A 15,614-nucleotide genomic window follows, 5' to 3' on the forward strand; every position below is an offset into this window, starting at 1 on the left:
CCTTCTCAGTTTCAGCACAATCATGAAAAGACAGAAAGAAGGTGGAAAGCTCATCTGTTTTACCCCATTGCTGATGTTGATCACATTGTAACATTCATTCATTTATTTTCTTTTCGGCTTAGTCCTTTTATTCATCAGGGGTTGCCTCAGCGGAATGAACCGCCAACTAATCCAGCTTATGTTTTTCGCAGCGGATGCCCTTCCAGCTGCAACCCATCACTGGTAAACGCATTGTAACATTAACTAGACCTTATACTCAGTGTGCGATTTATAAATTGACAATCAGGAGGGTTTATTATATAATATATTTAGTAGTTTATTAATAAAGTGTATTTGCGTTTGTATTCTGACCTACAGTATTCTCTGATTAGCCATTTCAGATGTTACTGTAGGTTAAACTAGAAACTATGCGTCTATTTGACTTTACCTTCAGGCTAAATGTAGATAAAAACACCTATTTAACTATTGGTGCTCTAGATCTGACAATTTCTGACATTTTTTTTAATAGACTGAATTGGCGTGATAATGCATTCACAATGGTTTAAACCATTATAGGGGTGGTCAAATGTGTATTTGTTTTATCTATTATTTTAATTATTAACATTATTTAAAATACAGATGAGGGTAAAATATTTCTCAGTATTAAAGGGCTAACCCCCCGTACATCTTGTTTTGACATCCTTCACTGTGGGATCAAGCATTATTGGGGGGGGGGGGTCAAACCCCCCTGTAATTCTTTCCCTGATTATACTATGACTATTTGAAGATTAGATACAAAAACCTCTAAAGCTGCAGTCACACTGGGCTTCGTGTGTGTGAAAATCTGTGGTACGGCGCTGCGTAAAGGGATGGGATTAAACAAGATGTTTAGACATTTAAAAAAAGCGAGCGATTGCTCCATGTTTTAAATTTCTGTCCAGAGAGGTCCTGTTTTAATCCTCGATTGGTCTCACGCAGTCAAGTGATGCGATTTCGCAGGTCAGAGTTCACCAAGCTTGAACTTTGCACCGCAGCGACATGTAAAACTTGACGCATGACCTTGCGTTTCCGGTCTGACGCGTTCGCGTGCGTATGAATGGAAGTCTATTGGAGGAAAAGCCCAGTGTGAACGCAGCTTGAGTGCCATCTGAAATTTTCATCTAAAATTAGCATTTTTCTAAGGCTGTTTTGTGTAGTTTCAGTAATTTTACACTTAGTGGAAAAAAATCGGTTATTTTCACTGCCTTTAAAGTAAAATAACTGAACAAACATAGGTGGCTAAGAAAAAAAATATTTTAGAGAAAAATTTCAGACAGCATTTAGAGGGATTTTGCATCTGAACTCTTCATTTATTTTTATACAGCTTTCCTATAATTCAGCTGTGAATATTACTTTAACAATTAGTTGACTTTACTCCACTTTTTTGAAAGTAGTCAACTTGTCACTTTTAAGGCAACAGGTTTACTCGCTTTAGCATAAAGACGTAATTGTTTTTCACAGGGGTTAAACAATTAAGGACTTTGCTACTGTAGTAATTTTATCACTGCTTTTCAGGAATTCACTTCGGACTATCTGTGCTTCTCAAGATTTACAGACATTCTCAATAGATATCCTAAAATAGGGTCTTGCATCTTCTTCTGTAAGTAATGACGACATTTGAGTAGTTATTTGTTGTTATACAAATGTTATTTATCATATTATGAAATTCATAGCTGTTAAAATAACATAACATTTCATATTTAACAGGTGTGAGACTCCTCTAAAATCAAAGTTCATTACCAAAATATTATTTATCAAATGTCTTTCTCTACACGCAGGCTACTGCCATCGGATTAGTCTTTATCGTCATGTCCAGTAACAGGAGCACATTGAACAGCTGCTTTTTCTCACTAGTTGCATATATTTAAAACCTGCCAGTTTAAAAAAAAGTTACTCAATATAGTCGCCAACTAAAAATTATAGATTACATATTTTCGCACATGAACATATATTGCTTAAGCTTACCTTTGTCTGACGGTAAAAAACAAAAGCAGTTATTGTGTGTCATGGAGAGCGCTTCAGTCAAAGTATTTGCTCTAGCTCTAAAAACGGTGGATCGCGACTTCGACATTTGAAATATCTGCATTTTTATCAGTCTATGGGCAAAGCTGCTGTCGTTTTTGTCAGATGCGTTTTGTGCAGGGGCCTTTTTCAGTAAGGAGGTTCAACCTACTCGGAGTTTAAACTTGAACTCTGAGTTGATTTACAGAGAGATTAAAAACTCAGACTTTTCGGTTTCAGAATAGCGGATCTGAGTTAGGTCAATCAACTTTGAGTAGAGCAACTCACAGTTAAGCATGCACACCGCAACTATAAAAAGGCATTATCTATGGAGGGCAAATATAACGAGTGACTGGCAACATCTTAAAAAAAGAGATCACCGTTTCTTTCTCCAGCTGAACTTGATGTGCTCATGCTAAGTTCTAGCAAATATGAGCATATATTTGAAAAAGCAACACCACTGCATCAGTGAAACAGACAGTTAGCGTGGGAAAACAGCTGCTCCAGTTAATGCGTAATTTTACATTTAAATATTTAAGTATAATAAAATAAGTAATGTTATGTGACGTTTATAAATTTTTTACACACGTTCACACTTTTATACACGTTTTAATAGATTTAAAAGTGCACCTGTGTGTGTCTGCCTTTATTGATCAAGTGATAGAGGTTGATATGACATTTATGAATGTAAGCAGAACAATAGTTTTTAGAAAGAATAATAATCCCATTAATAGTTACAGTACATGTCCCTGTCCAAGGTCAGTGAATTTAAGCTAATAATTTATTTAAAAAATGACAAGCCATTCTCGTACGTGACTGTTCATTGTGTGACTGAAATGTAGACAATAGCTGTTTCTATCCAAATATATTAATTACATTTATGTGCAAAACTGGAATAATGCATAAAAGATGTGCGAATAAAGCAGTGTTACTATCCAACGAGTCAAAGAGAACAAAATCGTCACGTCCTGATTAAACGCACGCCAAATATCAACAGTAAATTTATTGTGGTAGAAGAAGCTGCATCAATCTTTTCTCTATTTAATACATGTACTTGCGCATCAGAAGACAATGAACACAGTTGACACACAATGAACACGTGGGGGCATTTGAAGCCATGAGACGCGGAGAACAGATGCGATTTCACCGGTCAGAGTTCACCAAGCTTGAACTTTCTAACGCAGTGAACTGCGAAAGTCTGACACATTCGCGTGCATATGAATGGAAGTCTATGGGGAGAAAAGTGCAGTGTGACCGCAGCTTAAATGTGTGTCTGTCTTTATATTAATATACTTGCACTGATCTTAATTTAATATTCAAAAACAATTCATTTAAAGATTGACTTCTTATATGAGTTTATAGTAGTTGAACAGTGTTTAACAACGTAACCAAGATATTTCAACAACAACCCTTTATTTTGTGGAAAACACCGGGATTAAATCCAGAGAACAGCAATGATCATAGTACAATTGAGCTTTTTAACACCCAAACCTGAACAGGCATACAGAAAGGAAAGTGGACCCCATTGGTGATGTTAAACACATTGTAATGAGTGATTTAACATTTTCTAAACATTAAACTATTTACAGTATTTACAGTAGTGATGAGCGAAACAAAGCTTTTCAAAGCTTCAAAACAACTGAACAGATCCCTACATACAGTGAGTTATAATAATCCAGTCATGAAATGATAAAAGCACTTCAACAGATTCATTATCCATGCCAAGTATGTGTATAGTGAATAAAAGTGTAACAGTGCTGCTTATAGTTAAAAAGGATTACAATAAATGTGTCTAAACAGTTACTTAAGCTTTAGCAAATCCTGATTAGGCAAAGAAATCCCTTGGCAGTTTTTTCAAACCTCAGGAACTGATAGTACATCTGCAGCTGCAAGATCAGCTTCTCTATTTTTGAAAAAAAAAAAAAAGAAATAAAAGGGGAATTGAAATGTTGTATGCAAAAATTGATCCTCTGAAATGGCATGAGGTTCGTGATGCAAACTTTACAAGAATTAGCTAACTTGCTTGAAAGACTTCCAGCAACAAATGCTCCCTTAGAAAGAGCTCTTAGTCCTATGGAAATATAGTTATTATACCTGTCAAAATGCAACTCAAAAGTCAGAAAAAGTAAATAAAGTAAAATTAAAGTGGGATTGTGAACTGTGACAGTAATCTGTGATTGTAATCTGTGACAGTTTACATTTTTGCATTCTTTTAGAAGAACATATAAAGTTGTGAGAAAGTGAAAGGTTTGTCCTACAGCTGGCAAGTTTTCTAGTGTAAGGCTTCAGAAATACCTATTGGACCTTTGGTTGACCTTTGGTTTTCTTTTTTGTATAGCATAGTAGTTTTAATAATTAATTCAACATCCTATTGACAAAATTACACTTTATCCTTATTGGAACTGGATTAGGTTTTGGTGTGGGGTTGGTGCTCTAAAATATTCCTGAAATTATGTAATTTTATAAAAATGATTGATTTATTATTATTATGTTTTTTACAAATACACGCAAAATGTTTAATGAGATGCATAAAGAAAACGACCAATAAAACCGGAGGACCCCACGCATCATAACATGATGTCGAAGGGGTACCTGGCGTGTCACAAAGCGACGAGAAGGGGACCTGACCAAGCGTCAATGTCATGAGTTAGGAGTGAACATGTCGTAAACACAACAGTCTATAACAGGGGTGACGTGGAAGGCCGATGTTCTGCAGAGTTTAGTTCCAGCTATCCTCCACACAATTACTAGAATGTTTCTAGTATACCTATAAGAGCTTAAAGCCCAGGTATCTCTGATTGAAGTTGGAACAAAACTCTGCAGGACACCAACCCTCCAGGACGAAGTTAAGGCACCCCTGGTCTACGATAATAAATCCACAATGAAAAACACTGATCAAAAAGCTATTTGATTTATGAAAATTATTGTATTTACATTCGGCGACATAAATACGTCTCTGATAAATGGATAAATATTGCACTGTATTAAATTTAACTTGGTTATGTCAACCAAAGTGTTGGATACATAAGCTATTTATCTTATTCAGCATACAAATGGTTTTATATGTAAGGTACAGGAGGCTTTTACTTAACTTGTACAACATCATCCTAAGCCAGGCATGGGCAAACTCGATCCTCGAGGGCCGGTGTCCCTGCAGAGTTTTGCTCCAACACTAATCAAACACACCTGAACACCCTAATTGGTGTCTTCAAGATCACTAGAAAGCTACAAGCAGGTGTGTTTGATTAGGGTTGGTGCAAAACTATGCAGGGACACCGGCCCTCCAGGATCGAGTTTGCCCATCCCTGTCCTAAGCACACCAGGCGGACTCCACGATTGCTGTCATTTTAGACTAAATGAAACTTCCATTTTTGTTGTAGATAGAGATAAATGGAAAAATGCTTAAAATTAATTGATGTATAGACTACTCTCCCAAAAACAAAACATGGTGCCTTTCTCAGTGAACAAAATTCTTCTATTATTTTTCCTCTCCATTCAGAGATAAGCTACTACGGGGATAGGATGCATCTTTTATATAGCTGCCATTTTATTATTAACTTTACAATTTTATCAATGACTGGTCAAAAAGAGAACAAAAAAACATCCCAAACTGTCATCTAAGGTGTTGCATTGCGTGTTGCATTTGTGATGTTATACCAGACTGTCATATATAAAAACGTACATACTGTATGTGGTTTCAACAACCAGATGACTTTAGAACTGTCTAGTTTTGCCTGCATCCCAGATCACATCCTGAAAATACTGTCGAAATATCAGTGAAGGACGAATTAAAGAAATTAAATGAACATCATCTAAGTGCAATGATTTCCGAATATTTGCCAGGGGTTTTGGATCTCAAAGAACAATTTAAATTCAAATCAAGTTTATTTGTGTTTGTATATTATAAATATTTTTTACAATAATTATTGTTTCAAAGCAGCTTTACAAAAGGTGCATATTACTGCATAAGAATCAAATCAAGTTAAAGTTACAATCAAATATAAGTTAATATATACATAGTTAACCTGCAATTTTATAGCATATAGGTGAGGTCTATGTCTAAATATGAACTATCAATGCACACTATGGCACCTTTAACTATCTCAGCTTAAAATTAATCAAGGATTCATAAGCATTGTGTTAGGGTGTTATTTGCTATACGACATCATATTTCATTGTTAGTGTACTGAAACTATAACAGATACTAGAGATCTCAAGTAGGTGCTGCATTATGTTTAATAATCATGGATAAGTGACATAGCAAAATAGTACACTTCATACTAGATAATAGAACAATACAATGTAAATGTCAATATTATGAGGATACAGTAATAAACTAGATTAGTACACTTTCAACACATATTCTCAGAATTCGATAGGAAAAAGAAAGAAATATTTATGTAACATATTAAATGTGTTAGGTTATATAATGATTTGAGATTGTCAAAATAATAACCAATAACCACTGGGATGATAAACAATAAACAAAAACATGCTATTAACTTGCTATTAACTAATCTACTCTAAACCCAGGGTAAATAAATTAACAGGAAATTTCCCTTTTTAGGTGAACTATATAGTTTAATTTATGACCTGTAATTCCAGAACTCAGTCATCAAGAAAAGACATTCTAATCACTGCCTGGAAGTCACTGTCCAGCAGTGCGAAAGATGGGTTTCTTGCCTAAAATAAACCACTGCGGAAAATGTCTGAGTAAGAAATCCTCTACCACTCATCTACGTAATCTCTTGGTCTTTTCCGACCGATACGATCAGGTATGCTCCACAAATAATTTTTTATTTCAGTTTCACAGTCCACTCTCAATACATTTTGTATTGATGCAGCTTCTGAAAGAGTAAAAAAAAAGACCAAACAATTAATTGAACGTTTGTTGGAAGGTAGTGCTTTATACCGGTGTTCCCCAACTCTATTCCTGGAGGCACACCAACAGTACATAGTTTGGATGTCTCCCTTATCTGACCCATTAACTTCAGGTTTTGGAGTTTCTTATGTTCTGATGAGTTGATTCAGGTGGGTTTGATATAGGGAGAGGCTGAAAATGTGTACTGTTGGTGTGCCTTTAGGAACAGGGTTGGGAAACACTGCTTTATACAACGTTTTTATATGTTCTGAACATCACAAAATTTTAACATGTTATTGAATTTACAAATACTTACAAAAGAAACAAGCACAAATATTTTAAAGGTGCCATATAGTGCATCGATTCAATAAAGTAAATTGTTCTCGGATTTCTACATAGTAGGTTTATGGCTTAGATTTCCAAAAATTCTCAAGAAGTTTTATATGCTCTTTTATAAACACAACCAAACCATTTTTACCATAATTCTAATGTTTAGTACCTGCTCATCAGTACCTGCCCTCTCACTTTTTTCTCAACAGAGATGTATTTAGTGCTGTATTTCGTGTTTAACATACATGATAACACTTGCAATAATTCAACACCAATAAATATATATTCACTTCAGAAAAATCACTGGATTTTGTGAGCTGAGTGATAAGACACAATGCATATGTGCATTTAAAACCTATGTTCAGCAGTCTACATGTGTCTGTTGCCTCACTGCAAATATACAGGGCAATTTTCACAAAAAATAAATGTTAAACTAACAAAAGATACACATAAACAGACCATATACCTCCTTGGGGTGGCACTGAATAAATTTATAATCTGTATATCCTGCATTCTGATGCGCTGTGAACAGATGGCTGACTCAGAATTTCTCATCGTAAACTGAATGTTAAGTGTAGAGTCTTTTAAAAATCCAAATGCCACACCATTGAACATCTGTCCACATCACTTTTCAAAATGTTCAAAATAAGAGTCTCACAAAAGTTACATTTAAGATTAGATAAATTTACAAATAAGGGTGAAAAATGATCATTGCTGTAATCTCACACAAACACTGTAGCCAATCAAACGCAACCTGGTGCGTGCATATTAACGTTCCTTTATTTAATGTAACAGTCTGAGTTTTGTTCCAATTTGCCTGTTTTTCACTAGGATTGCACACTTACAGGATTGACATGAGAATTAGGAAAAAAATGGCGTTTGATTATACAATACGTAATTTACATGTACTGAAAACCTATTATTCGGCTATGCCTAAATATATAAGTTTTCATTATATGGCACCTTTGTATAACCCAAGTGCAAAACTAATTTATACAGCAGATTTTACCTCTGATCACATCTGCTAAAATAAGCCTAGAAAAAGCATTTTTATGTCCTCTCCCCTGCCAGTTGAAATCGTTTGCCAGATCGTCTGTTATGAGATGTTGCATAATATTCTTTATCACATCCCTGGGTCCAAAGCCTCCAAGCTGTGATATAGATTTTATCTGTAAAAAATAGTATTGTACAAGTATTTAGTATTATTACACATCTTTAAATACTTGACACTCTTCTTCAGTCTCTTACACAGTCCACTGCCTGCAGTGGTTTTCTTAGCCAGAGCTTTGCTGCTAGAGATTTTCCAGAGATTTTAAATTCAGGTTAAGATCAAGATTTTGTAGTTTAAATTTTACATGTGACCATGTTAACATTTTAAATGTGACCATAAGTTAAAGGTTCATTCATTCATTCATTCATTTTCTTTTTTTCGGCTTAGTCCTTTTATTAATCCGGGGTCGCCACAGCAGAATGAACCACCAACTTATCCAGCATATGTTTTACGCAGCGGATGCCCTTCCAGCTGCAACCCATCTCTGGGAAACATCCATACACACTCATTCACATTCATACATTACAGACAATTTTAGCCCACCCCAAAAAAACCAGAGCACTCGGAGGAAACCCACAAGAATGCAGAGAGAACATGCAAACTCCACACAGAAACGGCAATTGACCCAGCCGAGGCTCGAACCAGTGATCTTTTTGCTGTGAGGCGACAGCACTACCTACTGCTCCACTGCGTCGACTAAATTAAAGGTATTTGTTAATATTTTAATATAAGTTAAATATTTTAATTAGAAATTCTAATTGTATAATCAAAAGGCATGCTATTGGAATGCTAAGGCATCGATATGGACTCTGTGTAAAAATGTTTATCTTTAATAGGGTACCACTCTCTCTGCGAGTCATTACAGCAGAATCACTCCCTGTTACAAGCATTACAGTTTCGAGTTTTTCTGTTGTAATGGCCAGCTGAGTGTAAAGTATCCCATTCCTAAAATGTACCTTCAACTTACATATTTCTTGCGTGTTTTTGGATCCTTGAGCTCACTTTCAGTCCTGGACAAATCTTGAATGGTTCTTAGAGGCAGGTTTAAGATTGTGTCAACATCTTTAGATGGTGCACTGGTACTACTGGGTACATCAGAAACTGCATTGTCTTTCATTAGTTTTTTTAACATTGCAGAGTTTTCCTCAACTATTTTTTTGATGTCTTGCAGCGTTTTGAGGTTTGCATCCATGTCTGTTGTGGAAACGAGTCTTGCTGTAATTACACACACACACACCCAAAAGAAAAAGTAAGAGAACATAAGAAAAAAACTTGTCGATCTGATTATGATGAAAGCAGCTGACTTACCTTCAGGTGTCAATCTGGATGTAGATGCAAGTGTAACTGAACGAAGGGGATTTTTAGCCATTTCTTGAGTGTTTTCATGTCTTTGTTTTTTCAGCATTCCCGTGAAACCAGTGGATAATAGAAAGCATCTGTATTTAAAAACAAACAATAGCTCGACAAAATACTACAAGTGCATCCTTTGACACTTTATTTGTATAATTTACTTTAACAAATTTTGTTAATGAAAGTCTATTGAAATCTATTGAAAAACCACATTGAAATCTCTACCAATCACTAGCAGCCCTGACATCATTGACTGTATCTTAATGTTGTGAAAGAGATTTTGTCTCTGTATGATGTTAAATCATCAACTTTTTTCTCTAATCATCGAATAAACTAGTCAACATAGGCTCATTCTGAAAATGTAGCCCTATATACATTTCTGGAGATCGCGAATTATGTAGCCAGAGCTACGAATAGCTGCATTTCATTTTTAGAACGAATGCTACAGGGCGGTAGGATGCCGTTCCTTTTCTCGCTTACCAGCTGACTGCTTACCTACATATGGACTGCTTTTCCACTGTTACCAGTTTGTAGCTCGACACGTACGATGGCGGAAAAACAGTTCCAGAAAGCAAGTAAGACAAAAACATAATCCAAAAAATAAAATGAACAAGTAAATAATGGGGTAAGAATGTGGTAAAAGCATACACAACGGCCTCTGGCGGAAAACAAAAAGTGCAAAAAAAAAAAAATGTCGCTCCTGAGACGTATTTTGCTCTCTCCAGAAATGTATATAGGGGTCCGTAATCAGAATGAGCCTGGGTTGGAATTTGTGTATGTTTGTAAGTATGTATTTTTAAATTTTACCGTTCTTTCTGCTCTTGGATTTCTTTTTGCTCCTTTTTTGCTTCATCAAAAGAAACTGCAAACAGACAAATATTTGACATTATTGAAAACTTACTAAACAGAAAAGGTTTCTGAGGAATAAACTCTATTGTCTTATTAACTAATACCTAATTGTTTGTGAAAGTTAATATTTAATTTCTCCCATAGTCTTCCATCGGTCTCTGGCTTAAACCTCTTCTGAGCAGCTTCCACACACTTCTCTTCGGATCTAAATGGAGGCCAGTAACTTTGTTTCTTGTCTGTGCTCAGCCAATTAGATGCTGCCACCATCACCTCATCTGAGTCTTGCAGAGTCACAACTGCATACATGCTCAGTCTAGTGAAGGGGGAAATAACAAGACGGCATGCTTAGCACTGACTGAAAAGTAAATACACAATTTTATCGTAAACCTAAAAGTTGATCAATTAATCTAATTCATAGCTATTTTTCCCATTAGTCAGGCTAGTCTTGTGCTAATCTTTGTTTGCATATGCCTGTTGTAATTACTTCAATGGCACAAACAAAATGTGCAATCTGCAATAATAATAAAAAAGAGACAATATGACATCCTAGTCATCTTCATGATCCTCACCTTGCCTCTCCCCCCACTGAAATGACGTCTTCCTCATTTATTAGATACAAAATGACACTCAAAATTCACACAAAAAAATTCCAGATGCTGCTTACAGGTTTTTTTTTTAATTAATTTCCATTTATATTATTAGATTAATTTCCAAGGCACTTTAATTCTTCAACATAAACATTTGCTTTGAATAGATCCTTGATGTGGAATACTTCATTGGCTCTGTTCCTCAAAGCAGCGGTTGCTTCCTCAAGGTGCTCAGGTTGATCGCAAAGTATCACACTTTCTTTGAAAACCCAAATTTCATGCTGTTTGAAATTAGTGGTTATTGCAGAGGCTAAGCATTTCAGAGCCAAAGTAATGAGAACCGGGGTCAAAGGGCAGCCCTGATCCAGCAGTTTATCTTTTTTTCACTGAAACATCAGTAAATTCTGGTGCATCTCTCAAGAGTTTTATTTACAAAGAGGAAATCCTGATATAAAGTTGGGCTTGATAGTTTTTGTTTTTCTATCTCATCCTTTATACAAGACAACTTTATATACCTAAATGCTTTCTTAGGTTAGTGTTAGTGACTTATTGTTTTCTGTCACTGTTTGTTTAGCTTGCATTAATGCATTTAGTGTAAAGCTGCACAGTTAAACATTAAAAGATCGTGATCTCAATTCAAACCCGTGCAACATGAATGATAAATGATAGTGATTTGCACAAATCTGCGTTTGATCGAGAGAGATTCAGTTTTTACACTTTTTCAGTTAGTTACAAACAATTAAAGAACACAGAAGTACTGGGAGAGTATAGTATAGTTCAGATACAAACACTGATGTTTATGGTAAAGATTAAAATCACTGTTTAATGGAACTTGACGTTGGTGAATTTTGTAGCAATTACATGGTGTAACCAATGGGTGGCGACAAACCATCAAAATTATGTCACTGAATAGGTTTTCAAAAATGATCCACCTGTAATGACATACAAAGTTTTAAGTGTGAATTGTTGAATCATTAATTGAAAATAAACATGAAATGTTGTACAAGATGTTTCTATATTTAGATTTTTATATTTAGCATTATCAGCAACAGTAGCAAAGATCATTTTTCATATTGAATATTTTCCTTTTTTTAGCTGGTTCTTTCTTGATTTTTATTGAATTTACAGGTTCTAAGTTCTGTTTGTTAAAACCAATGATTTTTGCTGTAATATTTTTGTATACATGGAAAGCAAATGACATTTGTCTTCTCCATCTTTTGCTGATCCAAAAAATGGTCCAATCCGTGACTCAAAAACCGTAGTGTGATCCCATTCGTGAGATTTGTGATCCGTTACACCACTACTGGAAATGTATCAAAAGTAATGATTCTTAAAGGGCACCTATGGTAAAAAATCTACTTTTCAAGCTGTTTGGACAGACATATGTGCATGTATGGTGTATAGGCCGTCATATTGGGGTGATATAAGCACACCCAGTGCTTTTTTTTCAATTTAACAACATAAAAAACAGTGGACCAATTGGAGCTGTTTTCAAACCGCACTTTACGTAGGAGAGCGGTCCCCCCGCCCACCAATATTGATTGACAGGCGCATCATCATATCATCAGTTTGTTGATTCACGTCCGCCATTTTCAGCGTGAGTCGAAGCGATATCACTAAAGGAACACCTTTGCTCTATTTTTAGATGCAAGACTCATTGGGCTCAACACAAGAGCAATATTCTCCACATTATCACTCTAATCGGAATTATTGGTTGTATCTTTAGGTAGGTTTGCAAACATGTGTACTTCTCATTGAGTCTACCTTATACTTCAGTCGTTTGTATTTCTCGCGTTCCCAAAAGCTCCCTGTGATCTTAACTAGCATGCGTTTTAGAATTCTAAACATAGGTTTCTATCAGGGTACACTCAAGTCGACGGCTGGGCGCCGCGGACCGCTGCAGAAACCTATGTTTAGAATTCAAAAATGCGTGGCGCGACGATTCGGGACACTTCATGTATCTGGTGTGCCACAGAGAATGTCTGGTGTGCCGTGTCGCGGCTTCGAGCGGCGCATCCGGTGCCTCAGTCAAAGTTAATTCAGTGTGCGTGGTTATTAGTTTCTGTGTACAAGCTCGGTACTTGAAACTAGCACACAGTTGGCTGTAAAACTGTACAAAGACACAAATGATTTTGTACTCTCTGCTTGGTCTGTGTCAGAGTCGTGCATGTACGACTAAATGCTGTACCTCTCACTCAAGCTCCTTCTCTGTCTGCCTGTCAGACTCTGTTGCAAACGCAGAGCGGGTGAGCTCATGGCCCCGCCTCCTTGTTACGTTGGGTGGGAAGCCGAAACTAGTCTACATGTGAAGCAACACACCCATAAATCAGCGAACTGTGGACACGCCCCCAACATGACACTTTTTAACACATTATAATAAAAAATCTGAATCGTGTTTTAAACTGAACCTAAACTGGCACACTCAGAAGAACCATAATATTAATATTAAATCATAAAAAAAGAGGTAAACTATGTGCCCTTTAAATAGAAGGATAGATCTGTAAACTTTTCTTAGTAAATGATCACTGATTTGAGCATATTTTAACAATAGTAATACTGATAGCGCCGCATAGTATATATATATATATATATATTGACTTAAATAGGAACAGGAATGGTAACTGTAATATTCTTCTGCTGCAACCTGTATATTTATAACAATCTGTACATACAACTCAACATCCAGGTTTCTTCACTAACCGCATCTGTTTAATGTTCATCATTTTTTATTATTATTATTTTATTTTTTCAGATTATTTTGTGTTGTCACATGTCACTTTATGTACACTGGAAGCTTCTGTAGCCAAAACAAATTCCTTGTGTGTGTGAAGCACACTTGGCAATAAAACCGATTCTGATTCTGATTCTGATCTCCACTAATGGGTCAGTGTTTGCTCACAGCCTCACACTTTTAAAGCACAATATACAGAACACACACCCAGAGCAGGTTTTGAGACTTGAGCACGGGGCTGTGGTCATCATGACTGAATGAAAAAGCAGCATAATCTGGAGTTATTTTACTCCAGTTAATAATGATGATAACGATCGGATCGGAAAGAAAATGATAAGAGGTGAGACATGTTTTGCTACATAACCGTCTGTGTTGTGTGCTGGTTTGGTCCTTTTTCTGTGGCATTTTGCTCATAGATTTAAAGAAGAATGAAATAACGAAGTTTGAGGCTCGCAAAATGTAATTTCTGAACACTTTTTATTCTACTTTGCTTAGGTATATGCAGTTATCCATTTTACGTGTGTAATGATCAACAGTAAAATCAGGAACTTGTGGATTTTTGTAGTTTTATTTTGGAGTGTAGCTTTCATCAGTTATATTTATATATTCTGGTTCATATATATATATATATATATATATATATATATATATATATATATATATATATATATATATATATATATATATCCCCAGTATATTTTTACCTATAGGTTACTACTGTAAGGAAATTCGGTATTCGGTACATACTTTCAGTAACATATTTGCTTAAAATGACCTGATCTTGTTTATATGAAATAAGCCTGCTCTCTTGAAGGTTTGAGGTACTAGACCTGTTGCTATGACAACAATTCTTGGATGAGTTCTGAAGAACGAAACTATCTTAAATCATATCAAATCGCCAATAAAATCCAGCTAATTGAGCAATCCACATACAAAGCACAAACCTTTCTTTTACAAAACAGCTTATATGATGCATTCATTTTAATGACACAGTGTTACCTCTTGAAAATCAAGTGTTTTAAAGTTTGATAAATTATATTAGATAGGACATGAATGGATTGTCATGGACTAGTTCCACTATTTATTTGATTTTGTTAACAAAGAGTTCTACTTTTCCCAATGTTTCACAAATAACACATTGCTGGCTTTGATGTACATTATAGTGTGGAGAAATAGTTATTGCTAAACATTATAAACCAAAAATTAACAGAGTAATAAAGGATTAAATGCTTAAATGTTGAATGCTTGTTGTAAGCCAACATGAAACAAAATACATTTTTGACATATTATTAGCAAATCTAGATAAATTCTAATCATTTTAATAATTGAAAAGAAAAAAAGTTACCCTTTATTTCGCTGAATGATCTCTTCAGAAGAGGACACTGTCGTTGATTCAACCATGAAGAGCAACAAAGCAGTAGGATTGCTGACAGACTGGATTGCTATTTATTCACTGGGTGTGGACTTCAGGGAAAGAGAGAAGGGTAATTGAAGGAAAGAGAAACTTAACTTCTGTAGGTTTTGTTTGACATTTACATTTACTATAGGAGCATTCATGTGTATAGTCAAAGTCCCTTTAAGGCAAGTAATTTCACTCGGTGGCCATCTTTAAAATGCCTCTCAGGCATTACGATTCTCCAAAACTGTTTGCCAAGCTTACATTACATATTTGGAATTAAGCAACAACTGTCTCAAAAGTTTCACTTCTGAATGTTTGAATAAAACAAAATCTGAATCATGTTGCTCAAACTAATGTGCATGCGCACCTGAAAGGAAAGAGATCAAGACACCAACCTCATTTATGGCCATTCTACATATTATCATCTTTTGAATAAT

General features: G+C 35.5%; 1 protein-coding gene across 2 annotated transcripts; it reads right to left on the bottom strand.

The window, feature by feature from the left end:
• Positions 1–6,480: 6,480 nt before the first annotated feature.
• On the bottom strand, positions 6,481–15,181 carry LOC130246932 (uncharacterized). 2 transcript variants are annotated; one of them, XM_056480102.1, is made up of 7 exons: positions 15,124–15,181; positions 10,565–10,773; positions 10,419–10,473; positions 9,570–9,649; positions 9,229–9,476; positions 8,220–8,379; positions 6,481–6,866 (listed from the first exon to the last, which is right to left on the bottom strand). In XM_056480102.1, the coding sequence occupies exons 1-7, from the start codon at positions 15,177–15,179 to the stop codon at positions 6,745–6,747; spliced, it is 930 nt and encodes a 309-aa protein (XP_056336077.1). In that variant the 5' UTR covers positions 15,180–15,181; the 3' UTR covers positions 6,481–6,744. The 2 variants fall into 2 exon arrangements, with proteins under 2 accessions (XP_056336077.1, XP_056336076.1); XM_056480101.1 differs by having other exon boundaries at positions 9,570–9,697.
• Between the last annotated feature and the right edge of the window lie 433 nt (positions 15,182–15,614).

This window comes from Danio aesculapii, chromosome 19 (genome assembly GCF_903798145.1).
Source record: "Danio aesculapii chromosome 19, fDanAes4.1, whole genome shotgun sequence".
Lineage (NCBI taxonomy): Eukaryota > Metazoa > Chordata > Actinopteri > Cypriniformes > Danionidae > Danio > Danio aesculapii.

What these genes read in the sequence shown, in the direction of transcription:
- LOC130246932 (XM_056480101.1), bottom strand. Translation starts at nt 15,179, where the DNA reads ATGGTTGAATCAACGACAGTGTCCTCTTCTGAAGAGATCATTCAGCGA. An exon ending in CAAAAACACGCAAGAAATAT is followed by an intron (nt 8,380 to 9,228) that starts GTAAGTTGAAGG and finishes TATTTTTTACAG; the next exon opens with ATAAAATCTATATCACAGCT. An exon ending in TTTAGCAGATGTGATCAGAG is followed by an intron (nt 6,867 to 8,219) that starts GTAAAATCTGCT and finishes TTACTCTTTCAG; the next exon opens with AAGCTGCATCAATACAAAAT.